At 47.1% G+C, this 21794-nt stretch overlaps 1 protein-coding gene across 3 annotated transcripts in view; it reads left to right on the top strand.

The window, feature by feature from the left end:
• Positions 1-21794, top strand: part of LOC135391295 (uncharacterized) — a 71311-nt gene that overhangs the window by 30434 nt on the left and 19083 nt on the right. The window contains exons 2-3 of one of the 3 annotated variants that reach the window (XM_064621509.1): positions 1734-1852; positions 9803-10007. In XM_064621509.1, coding sequence (XP_064477579.1) covers positions 1734-1852; positions 9803-10007 — 324 coding nt within the window. Of the gene's footprint in view, positions 1-1733; positions 1853-3933; positions 6125-9802; positions 10008-21794 lie in introns of those variants that run through there. The other 2 variants (XM_064621508.1, XM_064621507.1) reach the window with 2 other exon arrangements.

Here is a 21794-nt window from a genome sequence, read left to right as displayed (position 1 = left end):
GAGTCACGCAATTAAAAATCTGAACCCGTTGAGTTAACAACAGTAACCTGACAAGCCTCATAACCACAATGCTTGACATGTCGGGAAATTATAGTTATTAATGTAAATGCTGAAAAGCAGGTGCTTACCTCCAAGTCTATGTCGTAGACTACTTTGTCGCTGACTTGTGACACGCAGCTGCCCTTCAACGTCGCGCAGACGCCGTCGACATCTTCTCGCACGTTGTGGACGTGTTTTATCAACTTGGCTGCCTTTTTTAACGTTGAGGGTCTAAAGAACTCATCCAGCTTGTCGATTTTGTCGAAGCCATAAAGCAGGCGATACATGATAGAACGCTGGTGAACGGAGTAAAGTCAAAGAGGAAAAGCGGCCGTCTGCTCCGAAGCGGCCGAGTTTGGAAACGCCCGCCACTCGTGGCGCTGGCAGTCAAGTTTGCGAGGCGCCCCCTGGGCAGCGAAACAGCCCTATACACACACACACACACACACACACACACACACATACAAAATATGTGTGCCTTATCAGTGAGAATGGCAGAGTGCAGCTAAAACGAAATCAAAACTATTTTTATCAGGTCCAAATGCAGATGGTAGTATGTGAAACAGACTACTGTGACTTTGTGGTGTCAACTCTATTGGACATGTTTCATGAACGCATCTACAAAGACTTGGCGTTCTGCGAAAGGATGGTTAGCCGTTGCAATCAGTTCTTTCGAGGCGCACTGCTTCCCGAAATGTGCTTCAAATACTGGACAACACAGAATGCAGTTGAACAAGGTGACCCTGTTGGGGTGACGTCGAACAAAATAAAATTGTTATAAAGTCCCAAATGAATGTGCGGTGAACGCGGTGGCCCAGAAGAGGAAAAATGATCATGTGTGATGGCAGAGACTGTCAACTGGAATGGTTGGGTCGGAAACAAGTGGGTCGGAAACAAGTGGGTTACGGTATTCTAAGCAGAAGGTATACACAGAGTGGCATAATGCAGAATGGGCCACTCTGTGCACCTACTGGTTTAGATTACCGTAACTCCCTTGTCTGCATCCGCAAATGCGCTTTTGTCAAGTCCTTGGAATCACTTAACTCCCATTTTCCGAGTATTGCAAAGCAAGCCCGTTTTTCGTTCTGCTCATCATTAATGCCTTTTTGTTTACTATGACACGTGTAAGCTCGTGTGCTTCCCTGAATTTTGTATCTCTTCTATGTTCCCCCTCACTCCTGGCATTATTACCATGCCTTTCCCAGCTCCTAGTTGTGTCTACTATATATTTCTGTACATTTTACGTGTGCTGTACCTGATGAAGCGCAGACCCTGCGCGAAAGCTTGTTAGTAAAACTTTTGAGGTGCTTCATCCTTGCAACTTAATTGTTTACTCCAAGATTACAGCACTGGACTGTGCGTCATTTCTATTTTTAATTTGTTACATTTTCTTCTGAACTAATAAGAGCGAAGGATAAAATGTTTAGTGCTGATACGTATCTAATGAGACACTATAAACGCAAGTGTAATTGTACCGTACATACACATATTTGTGCATGTATGAAACAAATTAATATATAACAAATTACAATAAAACAAAGTTTAATACTAATCATAATAACAATAATAATAATAAACATGTGTAAATTAGTTACTTTTTTCTAGTAACTCTCCCGTGACTGCCGCAGTGCTTCGTGATTTCTTTGCAGTTCTTGTGATGTAACGGCTCGTGTCTTTTCTTCTTCTGATTTCAGAACCCCTTTGTTGCTGTAGTGGGCGAAGAAGGAGAGCCGACTGTGTGCAAGCTACCCCGCGGCATAGTGAACGGGACATTTGTAACACACGTCTTCCGTTTTCCTGATCTAAAAACCGCGTAAGTGAAATGACAGTACGACATGTCGGTTTTGATTCAGGTTCGCGAATGGAAAACCCAAACAACAAAAAACCTTTGGAGAATCGCCCACTCCTTCAACCCACTCTATGATCTTGCCCAAAGGTGACCGTCAGGCCCTCGTCCATGCTATCTCTGCAGACAAGATCACAGTGGCTGCATGACACCCTACTCTCTGCATCACGCACTTTTTCCTGTCCACAGATCAGCAGCACAGACCATCTCTACAAGGTTCTTTAGCTCGGCTGGATGGCAGACCCTTCAATGTTGTTAAGGTTCTGGGTAGAGATGCAAAATTTCTGGAAATTTTGAATCGCTCGAAAAAAAAAAAAAAGAAGAAGAAGAAACGTTTTATTTCGGGTCTTCTTTTCGAAAAATTGGAAAAAATGCATTGCCGGCCAAACTACAGCATACAATGAGCTAGAAGCTTTAGTAGTGTTCATCCTCGAGGCATATGCAGAGCATGAGACTGCTGTCTACTCAGCGATATAAGTATAATTAGAACAACCTGTCCACTCCGACCAGAATTCTCTCAAGATGTCTCTCACTGTCGCTTCCTCATCGCCTTCCGCGACACTATGCATCTTTTCTTCACCGCATGCGGATGAATGTTGCATTTACACCAGTTATGAGGCAGCGTCTTGGCCGTGCGCCATCGGACCTTTGTGCACCATGCGATGTGCGCGCTGACATGCCACCTGCTTATGGACTGCTCTGACTGCCAACGGGAGCGTCAGCGGGACTGCCAGCGGGAGATCTTGCAGCACGGACCACATGCAATCGATCACCACCCTTTCACCATAGGCAAGGTGCTGAGCCCATGGTCCAGCACCGTTCATATGCACCAAGGTCTCCGTCACCTTTGGGATTTCCTGTCATGAACAGCCATCTCCACCCTGCTTTGATTACCGGAATCTTCACCTTCATCATCATCTCTGATTACCTGCAATTGGCACTGGGGCAGCGCCCAGCCTACTGGCCGGCATCAGCCCCATCTCATCATCATATCTTTATATGTGTGTGTGTGTGTGTGTGTGTGTGTATGGAGCATGGTGAGCTCCCGCCGATTATGTATCGCTGTCACCCAAATAGAGCGAGGCCCACTGAGTTGGACACGTTTTGCGGGTCCCTAATGGTGAAATACAAATCCGTCTCATGGACCGACGAAGCTCGAACTGACGCACTACATGCATGAGAGTTGAGTTGAGTTGATAAGAAAAGAAAAAAAAATGGAGAAATTACGAGCTGGCTACTCCAGCTCACTTCCGAAAACAAAAATGGCAAACAAAACAAAGGGGGAAAAAAAGCTACAGCAAACCAATGAGTGACAAAGACACTCAGTCAGTCACTCACACACACTGTCCACACACACTGTCAGTCACACTGTTTCCACCAAATTGCAGTCTGCGCAAAATCGCACAAATGCCTGCATGGCGTGGAACTGATGGTCGGGTGTCCAAGGGCCCAGAACTAGAGATGCGAAGCCCCGAAAAATAAAAAAACGGAAATTTTTGGGAAAAACCACTTCTTTTTTCGTTTTTTTTTTCCTCGTCTCCGGAAAAATAGCCCAAAATTTCCAGGCGACAAAATTCCAAAATGTAAATTTTCGAGCCTTTTATGCGTTCCAACCCGCCAACAGTGCCTTAGGTGCCTCTAATCCGCCGACAACCACCAACTTAGTGCTCCGTCTGGCCGTCCAAGCGATCGCCATCGCATTCATATAATGTCGGAGTTCTGGTCGGAGTGGACAGGTTGTTCTAATTACCTATCGCTGAGTAGACAGTAGTCTCATGCTCTGGATATGCCTAGAGGATGAACACTACTAGAGCTTCAGCTCATTGTATGCTGTGGTTTGGCCGGCAATGCTTCGACTCAGCAGTAACCACATTTGTTTCAATTTTTTCAAATTTTTCGGGGAAAAAAAACCCGAAATAAAACGTTTCTTTTTCTTTCTTTTTTTCGAGCGATTCAAAATTTCCAGAAATTTTACATCTCTACCCAGAACCTTAACAACATCGAAGGGTCTGCCATCCAGCAGGGCTAAAGAAGCTTGTAGAGATGGTCTGTGCTGCTGATCTGTGGACAGGATAATAAGATGTGTTCAGTGTCCTCAACAGTCTCACGGGTGCTACAGTTAGGTGAATCTGCCTTTCCAAGCTTGTGAAGGCGTCTGGTAGGGCACGTTGAGTCGGAGGTGAAGTGCATGCATGAGATACCACATGCAAGTCACTAAATGGACGACTCCGTTTCATACGTTGTAGTCCGTGGATTCGGTACGCAAAGTTCCACATTCTCATTTGAACGGCTTTTTTAACTGTCTGATTTTTAAATCTGGGAATTTTTTTAGCCACGGCTGGGCGATGGCGCGGAACAGGGCTGGGAGGCGTCGGCAGACAGACGGGAAGTGACGTTTTAGCTGTACACGCGAGCCTTAAGTACCCGAAAGTCACCATACCGAAGGCCGTCTCTGGTAATTGACTCCCTTCAAAGCCGCCTGTGTCGTCATGGAAACGGAAAAGTATGCACTTCCTTTCTCCGCTCCAAAACATCAATCGAAAAACGGATGAGGAGGCGAAGAGTTAAGGTTGAGAGCGTCGGATGAGCTGACCCGGCGCGCGATCTTCGAATTACAATGGATTAGGCAATTAGGCAATTACAATGAGTGGATCAGGCGGCATCCCCAGTATGCGGCCACCTAACCTCCCGCTGCTCTTCCTAATTCAGGTCTTATCAGTTGTCAGCGTCTCAAGGACAAACACCTTCAACGACACGCTCTTCACTTCCGAAGCTGATTCTCTTGGTTTGATTGTCCCAAGACACGGGTTACCACTGACGAACTGCGGCAGCCTGCCTCACCACAGTCTTCGCCTTCACCCTTCGCTGCCTTATCATCGCACGTGGTCGTCTACGTCAACGACTTCAGCGCCACCGTACCCTTCAAAAGCGATCTTCAGCGGTTCCATCGTCAGTGGATCAGGCGGCATCCCCAGTATGCGGCCACCTAACCTCCCGCTGCTCTTCCTAATTCAGGTCTTATCAGTTGTCAGCGTCTCAAGGACAAACACCTTCAACGACACGCTCTTCACTTCCGAAGCTGATTCTCTTGGTTTGATTGTCCCAAGACACGGGTTACCACTGACGAACTGCGGCAGCCTGCCTCACCACAGTCTTCGCCTTCACCCTTCGCTGCCTTATCATCGCACGTGGTCGTCTACGTCAACGACTTCAGCGCCACCGTACCCTTCAAAAGCGATCTTCAGCGGTTCCATCGTCAGTGGATCAGGCGGCATCCCCAGTATGCGGCCACCTAACCTCCCGCTGCTCTTCCTAATTCAGGTCTTATCAGTTGTCAGCGTCTCAAGGACAAACACCTTCAACGACACGCTCTTCACTTCCGAAGCTGATTCTCTTGGTTTGATTGTCCCAAGACACGGGTTACCACTGACGAACTGCGGCAGCCTGCCTCACCACAGTCTTCGCCTTCACCCTTCGCTGCCTTATCATCGCACGTGGTCGTCTACGTCAACGACTTCAGCGCCACCGTACCCTTCAAAAGCGATCTTCAGCGGTTCCATCGTCAGTGGATCAGGCGGCATCCCCAGTATGCGGCCACCTAACCTCCCGCTGCTCTTCCTAATTCAGGTCTTATCAGTTGTCAGCGTCTCAAGGACAAACACCTTCAACGACACGCTCTTCACTTCCGAAGCTGATTCTCTTGGTTTGATTGTCCCAAGACACGGGTTACCACTGACGAACTGCGGCAGCCTGCCTCACCACAGTCTTCGCCTTCACCCTTCGCTGCCTTATCATCGCACGTGGTCGTCTACGTCAACGACTTCAGCGCCACCGTACCCTTCAAAAGCGATCTTCAGCGGTTCCATCGTCAGTGGATCAGGCGGCATCCCCAGTATGCGGCCACCTAACCTCCCGCTGCTCTTCCTAATTCAGGTCTTATCAGTTGTCAGCGTCTCAAGGACAAACACCTTCAACGACACGCTCTTCACTTCCGAAGCTGATTCTCTTGGTTTGATTGTCCCAAGACACGGGTTACCACTGACGAACTGCGGCAGCCTGCCTCACCACAGTCTTCGCCTTCACCCTTCGCTGCCTTATCATCGCACGTGGTCGTCTACGTCAACGACTTCAGCGCCACCGTACCCTTCAAAAGCGATCTTCAGCGGTTCCATCGTCAGTGGATCAGGCGGCATCCCCAGTATGCGGCCACCTAACCTCCCGCTGCTCTTCCTAATTCAGGTTGGTCCTAGCCCACATTACCATTGTTTAAGGTCTAACGACCTGTGTTTGGTGGTGCTGCCTGGTCCAAAAGTGTTATCGGTATTGTACAGCGATTGTCTTACTGTCTTGCGCCAACTCCTGTTACTCTCTGGCGACGTGGAGCGGAATCCAGGTCCTCGTAGCGATGAACAGATGAACATGATCATTGAGTCGTTATCTGTGCTCCCACGTATAGAAGCAGGGCAAGCTGAATTACTCAACGAAATACGGACTATCAAATCTAAACTAGACGCCACTGACAAAAAAGTCACCGAGCTATCCACTAAAGTCGCAGCAATCGAAGGCGAGCTTTCGTCATTCCGCGATGTCCCCAAGAGGGTACAGGACCTGACGGATACAACTACCTCGTTATCTAGCGGTGTCTGCACCATAAAGGATCAGATAGACAAGCTTGAGAATAGAATGCGGAGGAACAATCTAGTGTTTCATGGCTTGGACGATAGCTCTTCCGAGACGTGGGCCCAGTCCGAAGCTCTGGTAACTGACCTGTGCAAAAATAATCTAGGCATGGAGATTCCGCCCCACGCAATCGAGCGCGCCCACCGCATTGGACGCTATCAACCTAACAGACACAGACCAATTATTGTCAAGTTCGCGTCTTACAAAACGAAAGAGTCTGTTTTGAGTGCTGGCCGATTTTTAAAAGACACCGGTATTTCTGTCACGGGCGACTACTCATTAACAGTTCGCACGGCTCGCAAGCACCTCTTGGCCTTCGCCAAATCGCAATCTGCGCCTTTCAAGCTCCGCTTCGACAAGTTGTTATTAAATGGCAAATTGTATACATTTAACCACGAAACCTCAAGCATTGTTGAAAAAGGCGCATAGCAGCAAGAGTCTGTCGAAAGGCGCATTGTATCGAGTGCATCACTTCCTGCTTCTACCAACTCCGCGCCCCGGTCTCTCTCGGTCATTTTTACCAATATTAGAAGCCTCCTACCAAAGCAGGATGAACTTAACAGCCTCATGTCCTCCTGCGATTGTGATATAATTGCCTTAACCGAAACATGGCTTTCCGCTAACATATCTGACACGGAGCTCCTGCCGTACGACACCAAGTACAAAATTCATCGCTGTGACAGAGAGGGCCGACGCGGGGGTGGCGTACTCCTTGGTGTTCGAGACTGCTTTTCGTCGTCTGTCATACGTGTGCAATCAAGCTTAGAGATTGTATGGTTAAAAATTGACTGTTGTAATAGTCATGCCATCATCGGTGTATGCTATCGCTCACCAAGTTTTCATGTTGGTTTCATCGATCAATTGCGCTGCGACATGTCTGTCGTTACTGCTCGCTTTCCTAGCAATACTATCATCCTGATGGGCGACTTTAATATGCCTGGTATAAACTGGTCTGTCCCGTGTGTAACACCTGGCTCCGCTTCCATCGATAAGGATTTTCTCGAACTGTGTCACGACTTCAACCTTACGCAAGTGGTACCTTTTCCTACACGAGTTTCAACCAGCTGTTCAAGCACACTCGACCTAGTTTTGTCCACACGTCCTGACATTATAGAAGCTATCTCCGATATCGGGAAACTTAGCGACCACAATGTGGTACACTATCAACTACATGTATCCGTGCCTAGGCGCCCTCGTTCCAAGAAAGTTATTCGTCTCTACGACAGAGCAGATTTCGAAGCTATCAACGAAGAGCTTCAGTCTGACTTCTCCACATTCTGCCGGGACAGCGCCAATAGGTCGGTCGAGGTCAACTGGCTTTTCTTTAAAAATAAACTCTGCAACCTTGCAGAGATTCATATTCCCAAGATCACTATTCCATGCTCGCAGACCGCTCCATGGTTTAATCGCTCGCTCAAGTCTCTGGCTAGTAAAAAGAAGAAAATGTTTCGCCGTGCCAAACGCTCAAACTCCCAGCATGCCTGGGAGAGATATCGTTCGGCCCTTTCGCTGTATAGGAAGTCTCTCAGAACGGCCAAACTTAAATTCTTTCAATCCGACCTTAGGTCAATTCTGAGCTCAAACCCCCGGAAGTTTTGGAATTTAATTAACCCGCGCCCGGTTCCAGACATCCAGCTTGTAGACGGCGAGGGCACACTACTGGATGCGTCTAGGTCTGCTGAAATCCTCAGCCGCACCTTTGCCAGTAACTTCACTGTCGAAGCCCCCATCTCTGACCAGCTGCGCAGTCCATGGCATACTCCTCCGCCAATGGCACCGTTCGTAATCACGGCTCATGGTATAACGAAGTTAATTGATTCGTTAAAAATGTCATCATCTGCTGGGATTGATAACATTAATGCTGAGGTCTTGAAAGGCACCAGGACAACTTCTGCAGCGTACTTATCAGTCATCTTTAATCAGTCACTAAGCGAATGCCAAGTCCCCTCTGACTGGCGTATAGGTAAAGTGATTCCTATCCATAAAAAAGGTGATCGATGTTCCCCTGCCAATTACCGCCCCATTTCACTAACTAGTGTTCCCTCAAAGCTTCGCCTGGACCTACCACCTTTATCAACCCGTCGATACATTTCGAGGCTTTGCCTTTTCCACAAGCTCTATCATTCTGACATTCCTTCGTTTCCCTACATCACACCAGCTCACTCCATCTCTCCACGCATTGACCACCATCTCAAGGTATCACGTTTCCGCTGCAGAACGACGGCATTTTCTAACTCATTCTTTCTCAAGGCATGCGTTGATTGGAATAACCTCCCCACCGATGTCATCTCTCATCTTCCCCCCGATCGCTTCCGCAGTTCATTGTCCACATTTGTTTCGTTATAATGTTCATTCTTTACGTCACATATCGTTTACTGCATTAATTAGCACATTTTTCGTTCGTTTATTCTGTTATGTTTGTTCTCTTGTTCAGTTATGTTCTGATATGTTGCAGTCTATGTACTTTTTATTGCCTATTTTCTATTGTATTAATATGCTGTTTTCGTTGCCACCTCTGCCACTCTCCCATGTAATGCCCTCTGGGCCCTTGGGATTAATAAATGAAAGGAAATGAAACAATACCTTCGTAACGCGGGATCGCAGAAACATAGCGTTTTGATGTACATGTATAGCAGAGATAAATCAATACTTACAACGTTACTTCTTTAAAAGTTTGGAAATGATCTCACATCCCCTTTAACTGTGGACGATAAAGCGTAGAAGTGGAATCATAGAAGTCCTGTAGTGTTAAAGTCGCACACAAGTCATTTTAAAAACACGTTTTTTCCTATAAAACTGTTAAGGTGGCCAGTAAGATGCACCATACGAGGTAATAGACCTCTACTTGTTTGTAAACAAATGACGTCATAGTGTTCGACAGCACCACGAATTTGGTAGAGTTGAACTACGTTCAAAGCTAGTGGCAAACTAGGCCGCGGCCGAAAGCCATGGTCCTGGGGGGATTACGATGCTCCCTGAAAGGGACGCGACCTTCGGTCCTACTTTTCTTTCAATAGGAGGCAGCGAACAATTGCCCATTCGTGGAACCCAGCTCTCCCCTTCCGATCTGTTCCGGTTTCAGTCTGTCTACCAACGTCATGATGACGTTTCTCGGGTAGAGGTTTATTCACTCCACAGAGTCATGCACACACACAGCTTTCCTTGTACGACGTAATGACTGTCACACTCTTGTCGGCCTCAGAGTCAGAGAAATGTTACCAGCATCATTCTTCGCAGGGCTAAATACCGCTTTCGCAAGGATGACGGGCTTCACGGAGATCTGGTCGGACCCTTCGTGGAATATTACGCGTCTCCAGGCAACAGATATATCTACCAGCGAAATGTCGCAAATGAACTCGATCATACACATCTAGGCTGCATTGTCGACGACAAAGCGCCCTGCGTGTTGCAGATGGATGTGCGGGATAATGGAGATATTATGGTGAGCTTTCCATTCCGCAAAGACATTCGTTTCCCAACCCACAGTTTGACTGCTCTTTCTCCTTTCGAACCCATTTCGAGCCATAAAACAGTTTTAGAAGCTCTGTCTGATTTCGCATTTTACTGAACATTTCCACTTTATTATTTGTTGGGGACTGACAGCGTCTCGCTCGTGGCACACCACTATATGGATACGGACACGATATGGGCACGATATGGATACGGAAGATGACCACGTCATCTTCCGTATCTTCCTCCCGATATTCCAGATCTTCCAACCGATCTTGCGGCGTTTCTCATTCGAGTAGAGAGGTGCGAAAAATCGTGTCATTTAAAATGGACTAAAGAGCGAAGGATAACATGTTTAGTGTCAATAGGCATATAGTGTGAGACATTAAACTCACAAGTGACTCATTGTTCCACGCTGTGTCGCTCAATTGAACCTTGAAAATTGGCAAGCGAACCTCACGTTTTTTACAGGAATATGAAGTTCTCCACGGATAACCGCAGACCCAACAAAAACTATGCACAGTATCGCAACAGAAATAGTCGAAAAAATTAGTAAAAATTCGGCTTTAGCCCCGCCTGCTTGATTGTCGCAAAGAAGAGCGCACGGAAGTTGCGGGGCAAGGAGGAACTGTTCCCGCCTCTTGTTTTACCTTCCTTTCCCACGCTTTGACCTTGGTGCTGGTGACAACCGACTTATCACAAAGAAAACAAAACGACAGTCTTATCACAAAGAAGACAAAACAAATGAAGGCGGGACACTTCCTTGTCTAGACACACATTTCGCATGCGCTCCTTTGCGAAAATCAAACAGGCGCGCGCGCGGTGTGTGTGTGTGTGTGTGTGTGGGGGGGGGGGGGGGGTTGACGTGAGAATTTCGAGCGATCTGCCTGCCTAGTTTGGCGGCACGCTGTTCGGGGTCAGGATGAAACGGGGTGGGGGAAGGCGAAGAGGAAGGCTCACACGGCTGTTACGGCTAGCAGGCGGGGCTAAAACATACTTTTTACTATCTTTCTTTTTTTCGATTATTTCTGTTGCGGTACTGTGCATAGTTTTTTTGGGAGGTTTGCGGTTATCCGTAGAGGACTTGATATATCTGTAAAAAGAAAAAAGCAAGGTTCGCTTGGCAATATTCAAAGTTCATTTGAAAACAAAAAATTATCGCAATTAAAAATTGTCCAAAGTCTTCCTCAATGGTGGCAAAAGCTTCCAGAATATAATTGCCGAAAGTACCACAATCCTCCGGCTAGTACATCGCCAGTTATAATTTTTTATTAGGTGATTTATTATTTATTATTATTTGTTATATATATATTATTGTTAGGTGAAACACCCTGTATACGTTGAGTGAATGTTGTCGCGACTGCGCAATAGGGATTTATAGGGTCGCAAATAGCGTCGCTTGCGAATCCTTGCTGCTTATTTAGGATGTTTGTGACAATGGAATATAATTAGTATATGACTTTTTTCGGCTTAAATGCATTTTCCGATTTCGGTGGAAGGGGGGGATGAAAAGGGAATAGGGTGCTATTTTCCAATCTGAAATTCGAAATGAGATCGGGCGCTATTCATACAACTTTTGTTGTCGGGTTATTTATTTATTTTTTCTTTCTTTCTGCCCAGGAAATAGCCCGTAGTTTAAAGGGGCACATATTTGTCAAACATGCATTTCTTGCGAAGTGTTGTAACGAAATACCGCATATCGTAACATCATATGTGTTTCACATAGTTTATTATTCAGTCACATATTATTTTCACCAGAGGTGTGTACAGGTCACTACTAAGTCGTGTACCTGATATGTGAGACAACGTCATACGTGATTAAAATTCGAGGAGAAATCGGGTTTAACCCGAATCGGTCGGAAACTCATTCGGGAGGGTGTGACCTATTTAGGAATCAGACCCCGGACACCATGTTTATTCAAACACGAAATCGCCGTCGATGAGCAGAGGATAATTTTCGCTGTCTTTAACTATACCACTGTTACCACTGTTCCACAGAAGGCAGAGGTGTAGTCGATCAGCATTAGAAACCATTGCACTGCTTTCTTCAATAAGCAAACTGTACCAGTGATTCCGGTGCTTGCGAGAGTTACCTACATTTTTAGAAGTATGTGCTCCGACACTTGTTTAAACATGACGCATACAACACCTGATTCCAAACAAAAGCATTTAATATTCTTAAGCGCGAGCGGTTGCAAAATGTTGGCATTTTGGTCCACGATCACTCACAATCATCTGATAAGCGCGCATCGATCACACACTCACTATGAACTCACGCGAAGGCCGATATCGCTCCCGGTATCGCAATAGTGCGATCGCAATATTTCGAACAGCTTGAAATAATCAAACGGCTCGATGCGATAAAAGTTGACGCTCGCAGACGATCACGCCGCCAGACGGACTTCACACGAACGATTATGACTTATCGCACTCTCGCGATCACGATACCATGACCAGGTGTCAAGTATGTCGCGATATCGGTAATGGCATATTAGTGCACTCACTAAGTAATGTAAAAAATCACACCTGGAAATGTAGAACTGAGCTGCATGATATCAAAAGTTGTTTGTCGCGCGACCTTGACCGTGACTGAATGTCATGCGGGGGCGGTGTCCGACTGAACGTAGCGCTTTCTTATGCATATGTTAGATGAACCTTGATAAACAGATTGAGAACACAATAATTATTGTTTTGGTTATCGGAAAAGCGTCAAGGGAGATAATATTTTGTGAATAATACATTACGATGCTCATTAGTGTGTACTAGAAAGGAGGAGGAAAGAAGTGTTCAATAATTTGAAATCTCCTTGCATACAACAACAAAAATAAATGATGGTGGACACACACAGACACACATAAAGTGACGATAATGAGAAATAGTTAAACTTGGTTCGTGTGTCGGGAGGAAAAAGGAATCCATCCCGAAGAAAAAAAGTACTGCGGCCACGTTACATGAAGACTAAACAACCATTTATTTACAGCGACGAGCAACAAGGTTACATATCAGCGGCTAGAGAGCGTCTCCCCCGTATCGCTTATAAGCCCTCCTCAATGGGGATACGACCTTGTGGAAATATGCCGAGCGGGCAAGCGTCCTTCGGTGATCGTGGGAGAAATGATGGAGCGAGTTGGTATAGGGATTTCGATATTTATTGAAAAGCAACATTGACAGAGGCGTCACTAGACTAGGCTACCATACATACAGGGTGTTTCATTTTTATGCTTTCCATAAGTTTTATAAAGAAATCTGTGAGAGCGGCACATATGTGGTTTTTCAATTGAGTTATACCGGATGATATGGTTATGGTTTCAATGGAGTTATACCGGTTATGCCGGACATGATATCGACTAAAGTATGCATCTACAACGTGATTAATTACCTAAATTTCATTAATTAATCTTTAATTGGGAGATTTCGCGCACAAGCGAGATAGCAGAATCAAAGGCTTTCCTCGTTGAAAGCCATTCGACGTTTAACAAATCCTGAAACACTTACGTGCGTTAAAATGTCAATCCCCGAATTTTGACATTCAAATGAGCGGAAACCGAAACCGTGGCGAGCACAGCGCTCATTACACGTCAGAGGGCCACGTGATTTGGAGAGATGTAGATGATTGGAGTAGGTGCCCCTCTGCTGGCCATATAAACCACTTTACGTAAATGATGCGCTCTTGAAGCGCGCTTTTTCGGTTTCGACTCATTTGCATATCGCAATTCAGGGATGGATATTTCACGGCACACGCTCGTTTCTTATGCCATTCCATCTTAAAGGATAAAATGGCTTCTAACGAGGATTGTCACCCGTGCTGCAATCTCACTTTTGCGCAAAATTCCCTAATTATGGAGCTAATTCGTGGATCTTAGATCAATCCAGTAGTCATATAGTACTCTCTTCCAGAGGGCGTCTGCCTGGCCGTATAACTCAAATGCAAAAACGAGGAGTTGGAGTTGGAATTAAAAAGAAAAATAGGGAGACGGTGGCTCCTACAAAACACAGGAGCCGGCTACTCCAAAACACTTGAAGATAAAAAAACAGCAACACTAAGTCTAAAAAGTTAGAGGCGCTGCTATGTCCACAAGAAATGTCATTAAAGCAGCTGTCGGCCATTCTCCGAGGAGCTTCCCCAAATCTAGAGAATGGTGGACCAGTCTTTCCAAGGCGGCTCTGAGGTCATTAGGTTGGACACTGTTTCGGGAGCAGTTAATTTATATATGTTCTGTGTTCTCCACTTCATCACACGTGAAACAGTTCGGCGACTTTACCTTCCCCATCTTGAACAACAGGGCACCACACGACAAACGACACAAAAACGTCATCTGTGTTGCTCTCGTAGCTTTTTTAAAAAAGCTCCACTAGGGGAACTGACGTCTGCGGCGAAGCAGTTGCCAGTAATCTGCCCCGGAGGGAAATCGGCGCAATAACTATTTGAGGAAAAATGACTGAACTGATATTTTTTTAAATTTACTTATCAACATATCGAGTGAGCTGATGTCTCGAGAAATGAAAGGAAACACACGAGCAGCCAGTCAATGCAGTCATCAATATTTATTACGTAAAATACACACCGCAACACAAAACATTTAAAACACTTTAAAATGGTGACACAGGAAGAAAGACACACACACGCATGAACGAACATCGCAGGGATATAAAAACAGCTACAAAAAAGCCATCCGAACTGTGGAAGCACCGCTCGGAATACAGGGCAGACTCTAGATTCAGATAAGCCGCTTATCTTTTGGAAAATCGTTGGGGCGTACGCAAGCAATTGGAATCCTGGTATGTACGTTTTCACAATATCAGCTGTAAACGGGATCAGCGAAAATATTAGATAAACTACAGTGATCGGCGGCATGTTTTGTGGCTGGGCTGTCCAGTTGTCGATGTGTAGCGCAAAGAGATCGTCACGTTGTATACCTTTCATAAACAACTTGGTCTCGTAGCGACACTTGTCCGATTCCTTCATAGCTCAAAATTATACTGGTATTGTGGAAGGAGATAGTCTAGAGCGGTGTAGCAGTGCAACACAGCCGGTGTCGCACCCGAGTGATTTTACGCCGGATCAGGCACGGTTGTCCGGTCGACCTCTCCATTTTTTTTTCTTTCAAACATAAAAGCCTTTTCCCTAGGACGCATATTGGTGCTGAAAGTATTTGAAACTAATTGGTGGTTATTTCATAATGAATTATCATTCAGATGTGGGCATTTCGACCATTGCGCTTCCTACGAAGTTTGACGCCACGTATTTTCATAACTATTTGACATATTCCGCTGAATTTTTTCCCGCGTATCGTCTGAGGTGGGTAGCATTGCATCCTGTGTTCGCTACACATCGGCAACTGGACGGCCCAGCCACAAAACAGGCCGCTGATTACTGTAGTTTACCTAATATTTTCGCCCGAGCCGGTTCATAGCTGATATTGTGAAAGCGTACAAGTCACTGGAAGCACGCAATTACTTCACCTTACCTCACCTTCACTTTTGCCTCTGGACAGTCTCTGCCGACTGAGGTTAGTTTGGGCTTCACGACGCTCCCAGTAACGGAGTACATTGCACCTCCAGTTCAGTGTTACAACTGCCAGAAGTTCGGTCACTATGCGCGTGACTGTCGCAGTTCCCAGAGATGTAAAATCTGTGCAGGCCCTCATGATTTTAAAGCATGCACATCAGGGCGTGAGCCAAAATGTGCCAACTGTGGTGGGAACCATGTGGCTTCGTATGGCGCGCGCAAGGTCGCAAGAGCTGCAGCTGCGGTTCACGTCAGCCAGGTGTCACCGGGCGACCTCAATGTCAAGACAGCCGCTTGTCCGAACCCGAGCTACGTCAAAGTGACGCCGCCTAGCGCCTCCCCGCCTTCGCGTGCGGAATCTACTTCGCAAGGGACTATGCAAAGAGCGCCAAAGTCTCGGCGACCCACACCAAAAAAGTCTTTTGCTGAAGTGGTTGCCCCGGAAAAAGCTGTTCTCAACAGTGTTCGTGGAATATCGTCTTTAGCTCGAGCTCAACCGGATTTGCCACGGTCCGTGCCACATGGTGGATGTCCTAGCCGCAGAGACACACAAGGAAACGGTAATAGGGAGAACTGTGACATTCTCACGGACATTTTGCCTCTTATCTTAGCTGCCCTACGTTCAATACTCAAGTTGTTACCTTCTTTTACTGAGCTTCCAGAAGTGCAAGCGTTACTCACGCTGGAGCCCCTTCTGAGTCGTTACCAACAAGCGTGCCCCTCGGATAACAGCGATGGCCATTCCAGGACTTGCATTTTCCAGTGGGACTGTAATGGGCTTCAAAACAAGTTAAGCGACTTTCGAAACTTCGTTTATCGTCACCAGTTTCCCCTCATCGCTCTTTGTGAAGCCCGAGTGCCGACTTCTTTCAGACTTTCAAATTATGTTATATACCGCTCTGAGAGACGCACAGGGATTAGTCGGGCGATGCTGTGCGTCAGAAAAGACATTCCAAGTTTACTCCTTGGTGGGTCATCGGATGATGATTTTGAATATGTCGTGTGCAGCGTGCGTCTGCGCTCTAGACGCATGACTGTTGCTAGTGTATACATAGCTCCGTCGGTACGCATTGAAGATCACCTGTTCACGGATTCTCCATAATCATTTCATCGTGTGTGGTGATTTCAACGCCCATGGTACTGCATGGGGAAACTCGCATGATGATGTACGGGGCCGGCTGTTACAGCAATGCTTGGAGGATTTTGACGCTATCGTTTTAAATGATGGCTCTCCGACCTTTTTTCGTGGGCCCTTGTACTCCAGCTGTATTGATGTCACCTTTTGTTCTCCTTCGTTGGCCCGGGAGGTTCACTGGGTAGTAGATATGGACACCATGGGGAGTGACCACATGCCGCTGCTTGTCTGCCACTCTGGGCTGCGAGGCCCTCGTAAGACCAAGAAAGTTACTAACTGGAAGGTTCTTAACACGACAGCTGAAGATTTGTTTTGCTCTGCGACAAGTCTGGACGATATTAACTCTAAGTCTGGACTAAGTCCAACTAGTCTAACTAAGTCTGGACGATGTCAACATGACTACCAGGAAGTATGTAGGCTTCGTAGCGTCATCCGAAAACACCTCCAGCGCATGGGTCGCAAAAGCTGGAAGTCATTCTGTTCCACGCTTTCCCCTTATACACCTACCGAAAGAATATGGCAGATTGTTAAGACTCTTAGTTGCCCTGTTGAGCAAGAGGCTCCCTTCAGAGCTCTCGCGCTTCATTTGAATATCTCAGAAACTTACAGCTGGTGAAGAGTTCTGCTGTCTCCTCACACGGCCATCATGTGCCTCTTCGACTGACGCCCACAAGCAATCAGTTGTTGCTGCTCTTAGTGGTGTTGATTTTGACTGCATGGCTTGTGACCCTGTCATGGACCTGGAGTTTGCCATCAACGAGTTACAGTCAGCAATCTCCCACTCTAGGAAAGGATCCTCACCTGGGGCCGACGGGATTACGTATCAGGCCATAGCCTCCTTAGAGGATGCGTCGCTTGAAAAACTGCTGTGCTTCATTAATGACTCCTGCAGAACTGGTGTCGTGCCTGACGTATGGAAAGCGGCTCGAGTTATCCCAGTTTTGAAGCCAGGGAAGTCGCCAAGGGAGCTGGCGTCATTTCGTCCCATTGGCCTCACAAGCTGCTTGGGCAAGGTAATGGAAAGGCTAATATTGGACCGCCTTGACTGGTTTTTGGAGTCCCCGACGCTCCTACACCCGGCGCAGGCAGGTTTCAGGAGAGCTCGTTGTATAATGGATTGTGTCTTGAATGTGGTAACCCACGTAGAACAGTCTAGATCGGAAGGTCTACTAACTGTGGCGGCATTCCTTGATATTAAGCGAGCCTATGACACTACAAGCCACGGCCATGTACGCCATGAGCTTTTCTCCCTGAGCGTTACTGGGCGAGCTCTCAGGTGGATAGCCAACTATCTACGTGGTAGAACTGTCTTTGTGATGACTTCGGATGGTGAAACGTCTCATCACATCACAACAGCAGGTGTCCCACAGGGCGGGGTCCTCAGCCCACTCCTCTTCAATGTCGTGATGGCTGCTCTACCAGCTGCTACGATATATGCATATGGACATCCGGCAAGCAGTGGCCAGCGCTACAGCGCCGCTTACAGTATGCCCTTGATGTTGTTGCTGCTTTCCTGGAAAGCAGAGGCATGGACCTCTCTCATGAGAAGACTGTTTTTTTTGCCTTTAACTCGCCGTCATTTGCAGAACTTTCAGCTTCATATAGGTGAGAATGTCGTGCGGCGTGTTATACACCATAAGTTCCTTGGTGTGGTTCTTGACCGCTGTCTGTCCTGGAGAGCGGAGGTTCGTTGTCTGAGAGGTAGAGCTGTGTCTCGGCTGAGTGTCCTGCGATACCTCTGTGGTGCCCGCTGGGGGGTTTCTACAAAAGCATTGCTGGGTCTACACCGGTCCCTCATACGACAAATGTTGATGTACCCTCTTCCAGTGTTGCATAACTTTTGTCCTTCGTCCGAACAAGTGTTGGAAACCGTCCTTGCAAAGAGCATGAAACAGTGCCTTGGTGTGCACAAATCAACGCCAACTGTCCCTGTCATGGCTGAAGCCAAGGCCCTTCGCTGGTCTTCATGCGGACGGCACAATCTCTTCGGCACTACATGAGGCTCTCCACTCGCCACTACCGTCACACATTAGTGCGCGACATTCTTCGGCGACCAGCATCCGGATACTGCCAAGCTGTTTTTGCTCACCGCAGCCTGATTCCAAAGCACAAAAAACTAGTTCTACCCGCAGTCCCACCATGGGCCCTTCAGGCACCACCGATGCATGTCAATGTCCCTGGCTTGACTTCCAGAAAATCGGCTACAACAATTGTTGTGCTTCGCCAACTCACTCTGAGCCTGCTTCATCGCGATGAAGGCAGAATGAAAATCTTTACTGACTGCTCATCGACACAGACCGGCTCTACCTGTGCATTCGTAATCCCTGAGCTGTCGGTTGAACGAAGCGCTAGGCTGTCGCACCCGACGTCGGCTGCAGCGGCCGAGCTGCATTCCATTCTTATGGCGCTTTCCTTAATTGTGTCCCGTCAGCCACCCATGCACTGGACCATATACAGTGACTCTAAAACCGCCCTCCAAGCTCTGCAGTGCACATAGAAATTTTAAGGAGTATGCTAGAAGGAAACCTCCGAAACTGGGACGTACGGGCGAGGGGAGCGCCATATTGAATCAGCTACTGTTGCCGTGGCGCATGCAAACAAAGGAATCCAGTAAGCATACAGCAAACACAACGCCAAAAATGTTTTTGGAACAGTAACACACAGCCCGAATCCATGAAACCGTGAGATATATGAAAACACATCCACACATCCACGAAGAAACAAAAACACGACACGAACGCCACATGGGGACGCCGTCTCCGCCGCTGCCTCAACCAGATCAACCCGCCTTGACTACAAGCCTGGATAGAGGCGGACACTCACAAAATACGTAGTCAAGGGAAGCAGAAGCAACCGAGCAAGTGTTGCAACAGTTTTCGGAACTGTGGCTGCTTTCACGGGCTAGAAACACACGACGTTTCCTCGGCTGATCCAATATGGCTGCCTCTGAGCGCATACACTGAGAGAGGGAAGGGCCCCGTTCAAGTTCTTTGCTCTCCTCCGATCCTCCTCCCCGCCTTTCCTTCTAGCCTCTCTCCGTAAGATTTCTATGGCAGTGCACCATGAGGTCGAGCTCCCTCGCTCTACTGGTGTGTGACGTCCTCAGGGAGTATTCGTGTGCTGTCACACAGACACATAACATCACCTTGCAGTGGATCCCAGGTCATTGTGGCGTCCCTGGGAATGAGGCTGCCGACCTACTTGCGAGAGGGGCTCATGTGGCACGTGGGGTACCGACGCACCCTACGTATTTCACCCAAGCGGACGCGAAACAAGCAATTGGTACTCTTATGAGACCGAACGTCTGTGCAGCGAACACTGGCGCAGCAGTGTCCCTTCTACGTCGTTCCTGCGCAAGGTGGACCCAGATCTCCGTTTTTATATGCCATCAGCGCTTCCTCGACCCATCACGTCGCTCATCTACAGGCTTCGCCTCAACGTGCCATACAGTGGACGACTTTTGTTTAAGCTCGGCATGGTCCCGTCCTCCAACTGCGGTCTGTGTGATGTATAGTTGAGGACGTGGATCATATACTCCAAGGTTGCCCGAGGTACAGTGCACACCGTTGTACCCTTGTGTCGTCCCTGTCCCGCCTGGATAATCGGCCATACTCCACCGAAAAGGTTCTTGGGTGCTGGCCAGCAAATCAGCTCATACTTGCCATGCGCGCCCATGCGCAATTTCTCGTCTCGACGAACCTCTCCGACAGATTGTGACGCTCTTTGTTTTTGTGCATTGAGATTTCGCTTTTGGTACCAAGCTAGGTGGTGATGTTCTCATTTATTCTGTTTCCGTTCCGTTGCAAAGCGTCGAGTTTTGTGTAATTTCCCTTTCTTTCCCTTTCTTAATAGCGCGTCCTGGAGTAGCCAGTCCCGAGTGACTCGAGACTAACATCTCCTTTTTTCTTTTAAAAATCAATCAATCAATCACTTCACCTTAAGCGAGCTGTTTGATCGGGGCGTTTCTGTAAACAGCGCTGATTTGGTACGGTGCACCGGCTCATATTAGCGTCGTTTTCTTTTTCTCTCCTTCCTTTTTTTTTTTTTTTTTTTGTTTGTACACAGGTATCGTGGAGGGATCTCACAAATGCGATATCAAGGAACCATTCCGTTTACCTGATGAAAACGCCTCCAATCAAACGATTTCTTCGTTCTGCGTTGCGCAGAAAGTTATGAAAAGTTATTTCAACATCTAATCATGTGATAAAAAATTGAAAGTTCGATATTTCCTGTCGGCCTCTGTGTTGCTTTCGATGTCTAATCTAACGACTCTCTAAACCTGTCTCGGCGTCAGATTTTTACTCGGTTAGTATTACTCGTACACTGATCCTACCAAACTTCTGAGCGAACCCTGCAAGGCCTATTTGTAACATTAGTGCCTTCAAAGCTACTAGACACGGACCGGCAGGCCTGGTGATCTCCCGAGTGAATTCGAACAACAACAACAACAACAACAACAACTAAATCATGACTATGACCTATGAGTGAATTCGAGCATCTACAGTGTATCCCAGAAAACGGCAGAATTCGGCACGCTCTTCATGTTGGTGGGGTAAAAAAGTGACCTTAACATGGCAAATTTCCGAACTCACTTTGCAAAAAATTACATAATTAAACATAGGTTACATAACATGCACACCAGGAGGTGGCAAAAACCAAGTAAGAACAAATGCGGATGACCGCATGATTCTAGGTAGAGTTTGTTTTTTTATTAGAATTCAATGACACGTCTTCTGGGATAGCCTGTATACCAGAAGCAGGCTACTCCAAAGCAGTCGTGTGTGGCCTGCGTGGTTCCTCTGTGGTTCAATGCGGCCCGCAGACACGGATGAGTTTGGCACCCCTGGTGTACGCTGAAAAAAAGAAAAAAAAAGAAAAAAAGGAATGATCAGATATCGCCATGGTGATGGGAATTTTGGGGGAACGGTATTTTATGCTATTGGCAGTACTTTGTCGGAGGCGAAGTACAACGTCACCTCGAGTGTTTGCAAAAATCGCCCTGGGTGCACTATTTCACGCGCAAAACATGCCGCTAAAATAAGCAGGCAACTGCCCAGAATGATGCATGTCTGCGAGCATTTCCTTAGAGAAAGGATCAAGAAGCCCGCTTCTGGCAATGTGTTAAGTTTCCGCAC

Source organism: Ornithodoros turicata, chromosome 4 (genome assembly GCF_037126465.1).
Source record: "Ornithodoros turicata isolate Travis chromosome 4, ASM3712646v1, whole genome shotgun sequence".
NCBI lineage: Eukaryota > Metazoa > Arthropoda > Arachnida > Ixodida > Argasidae > Ornithodoros > Ornithodoros turicata.
The sequence above is the reverse complement of the archived record's forward strand: the minus strand, read 5'-3'. Positions and strand labels throughout refer to the sequence as shown.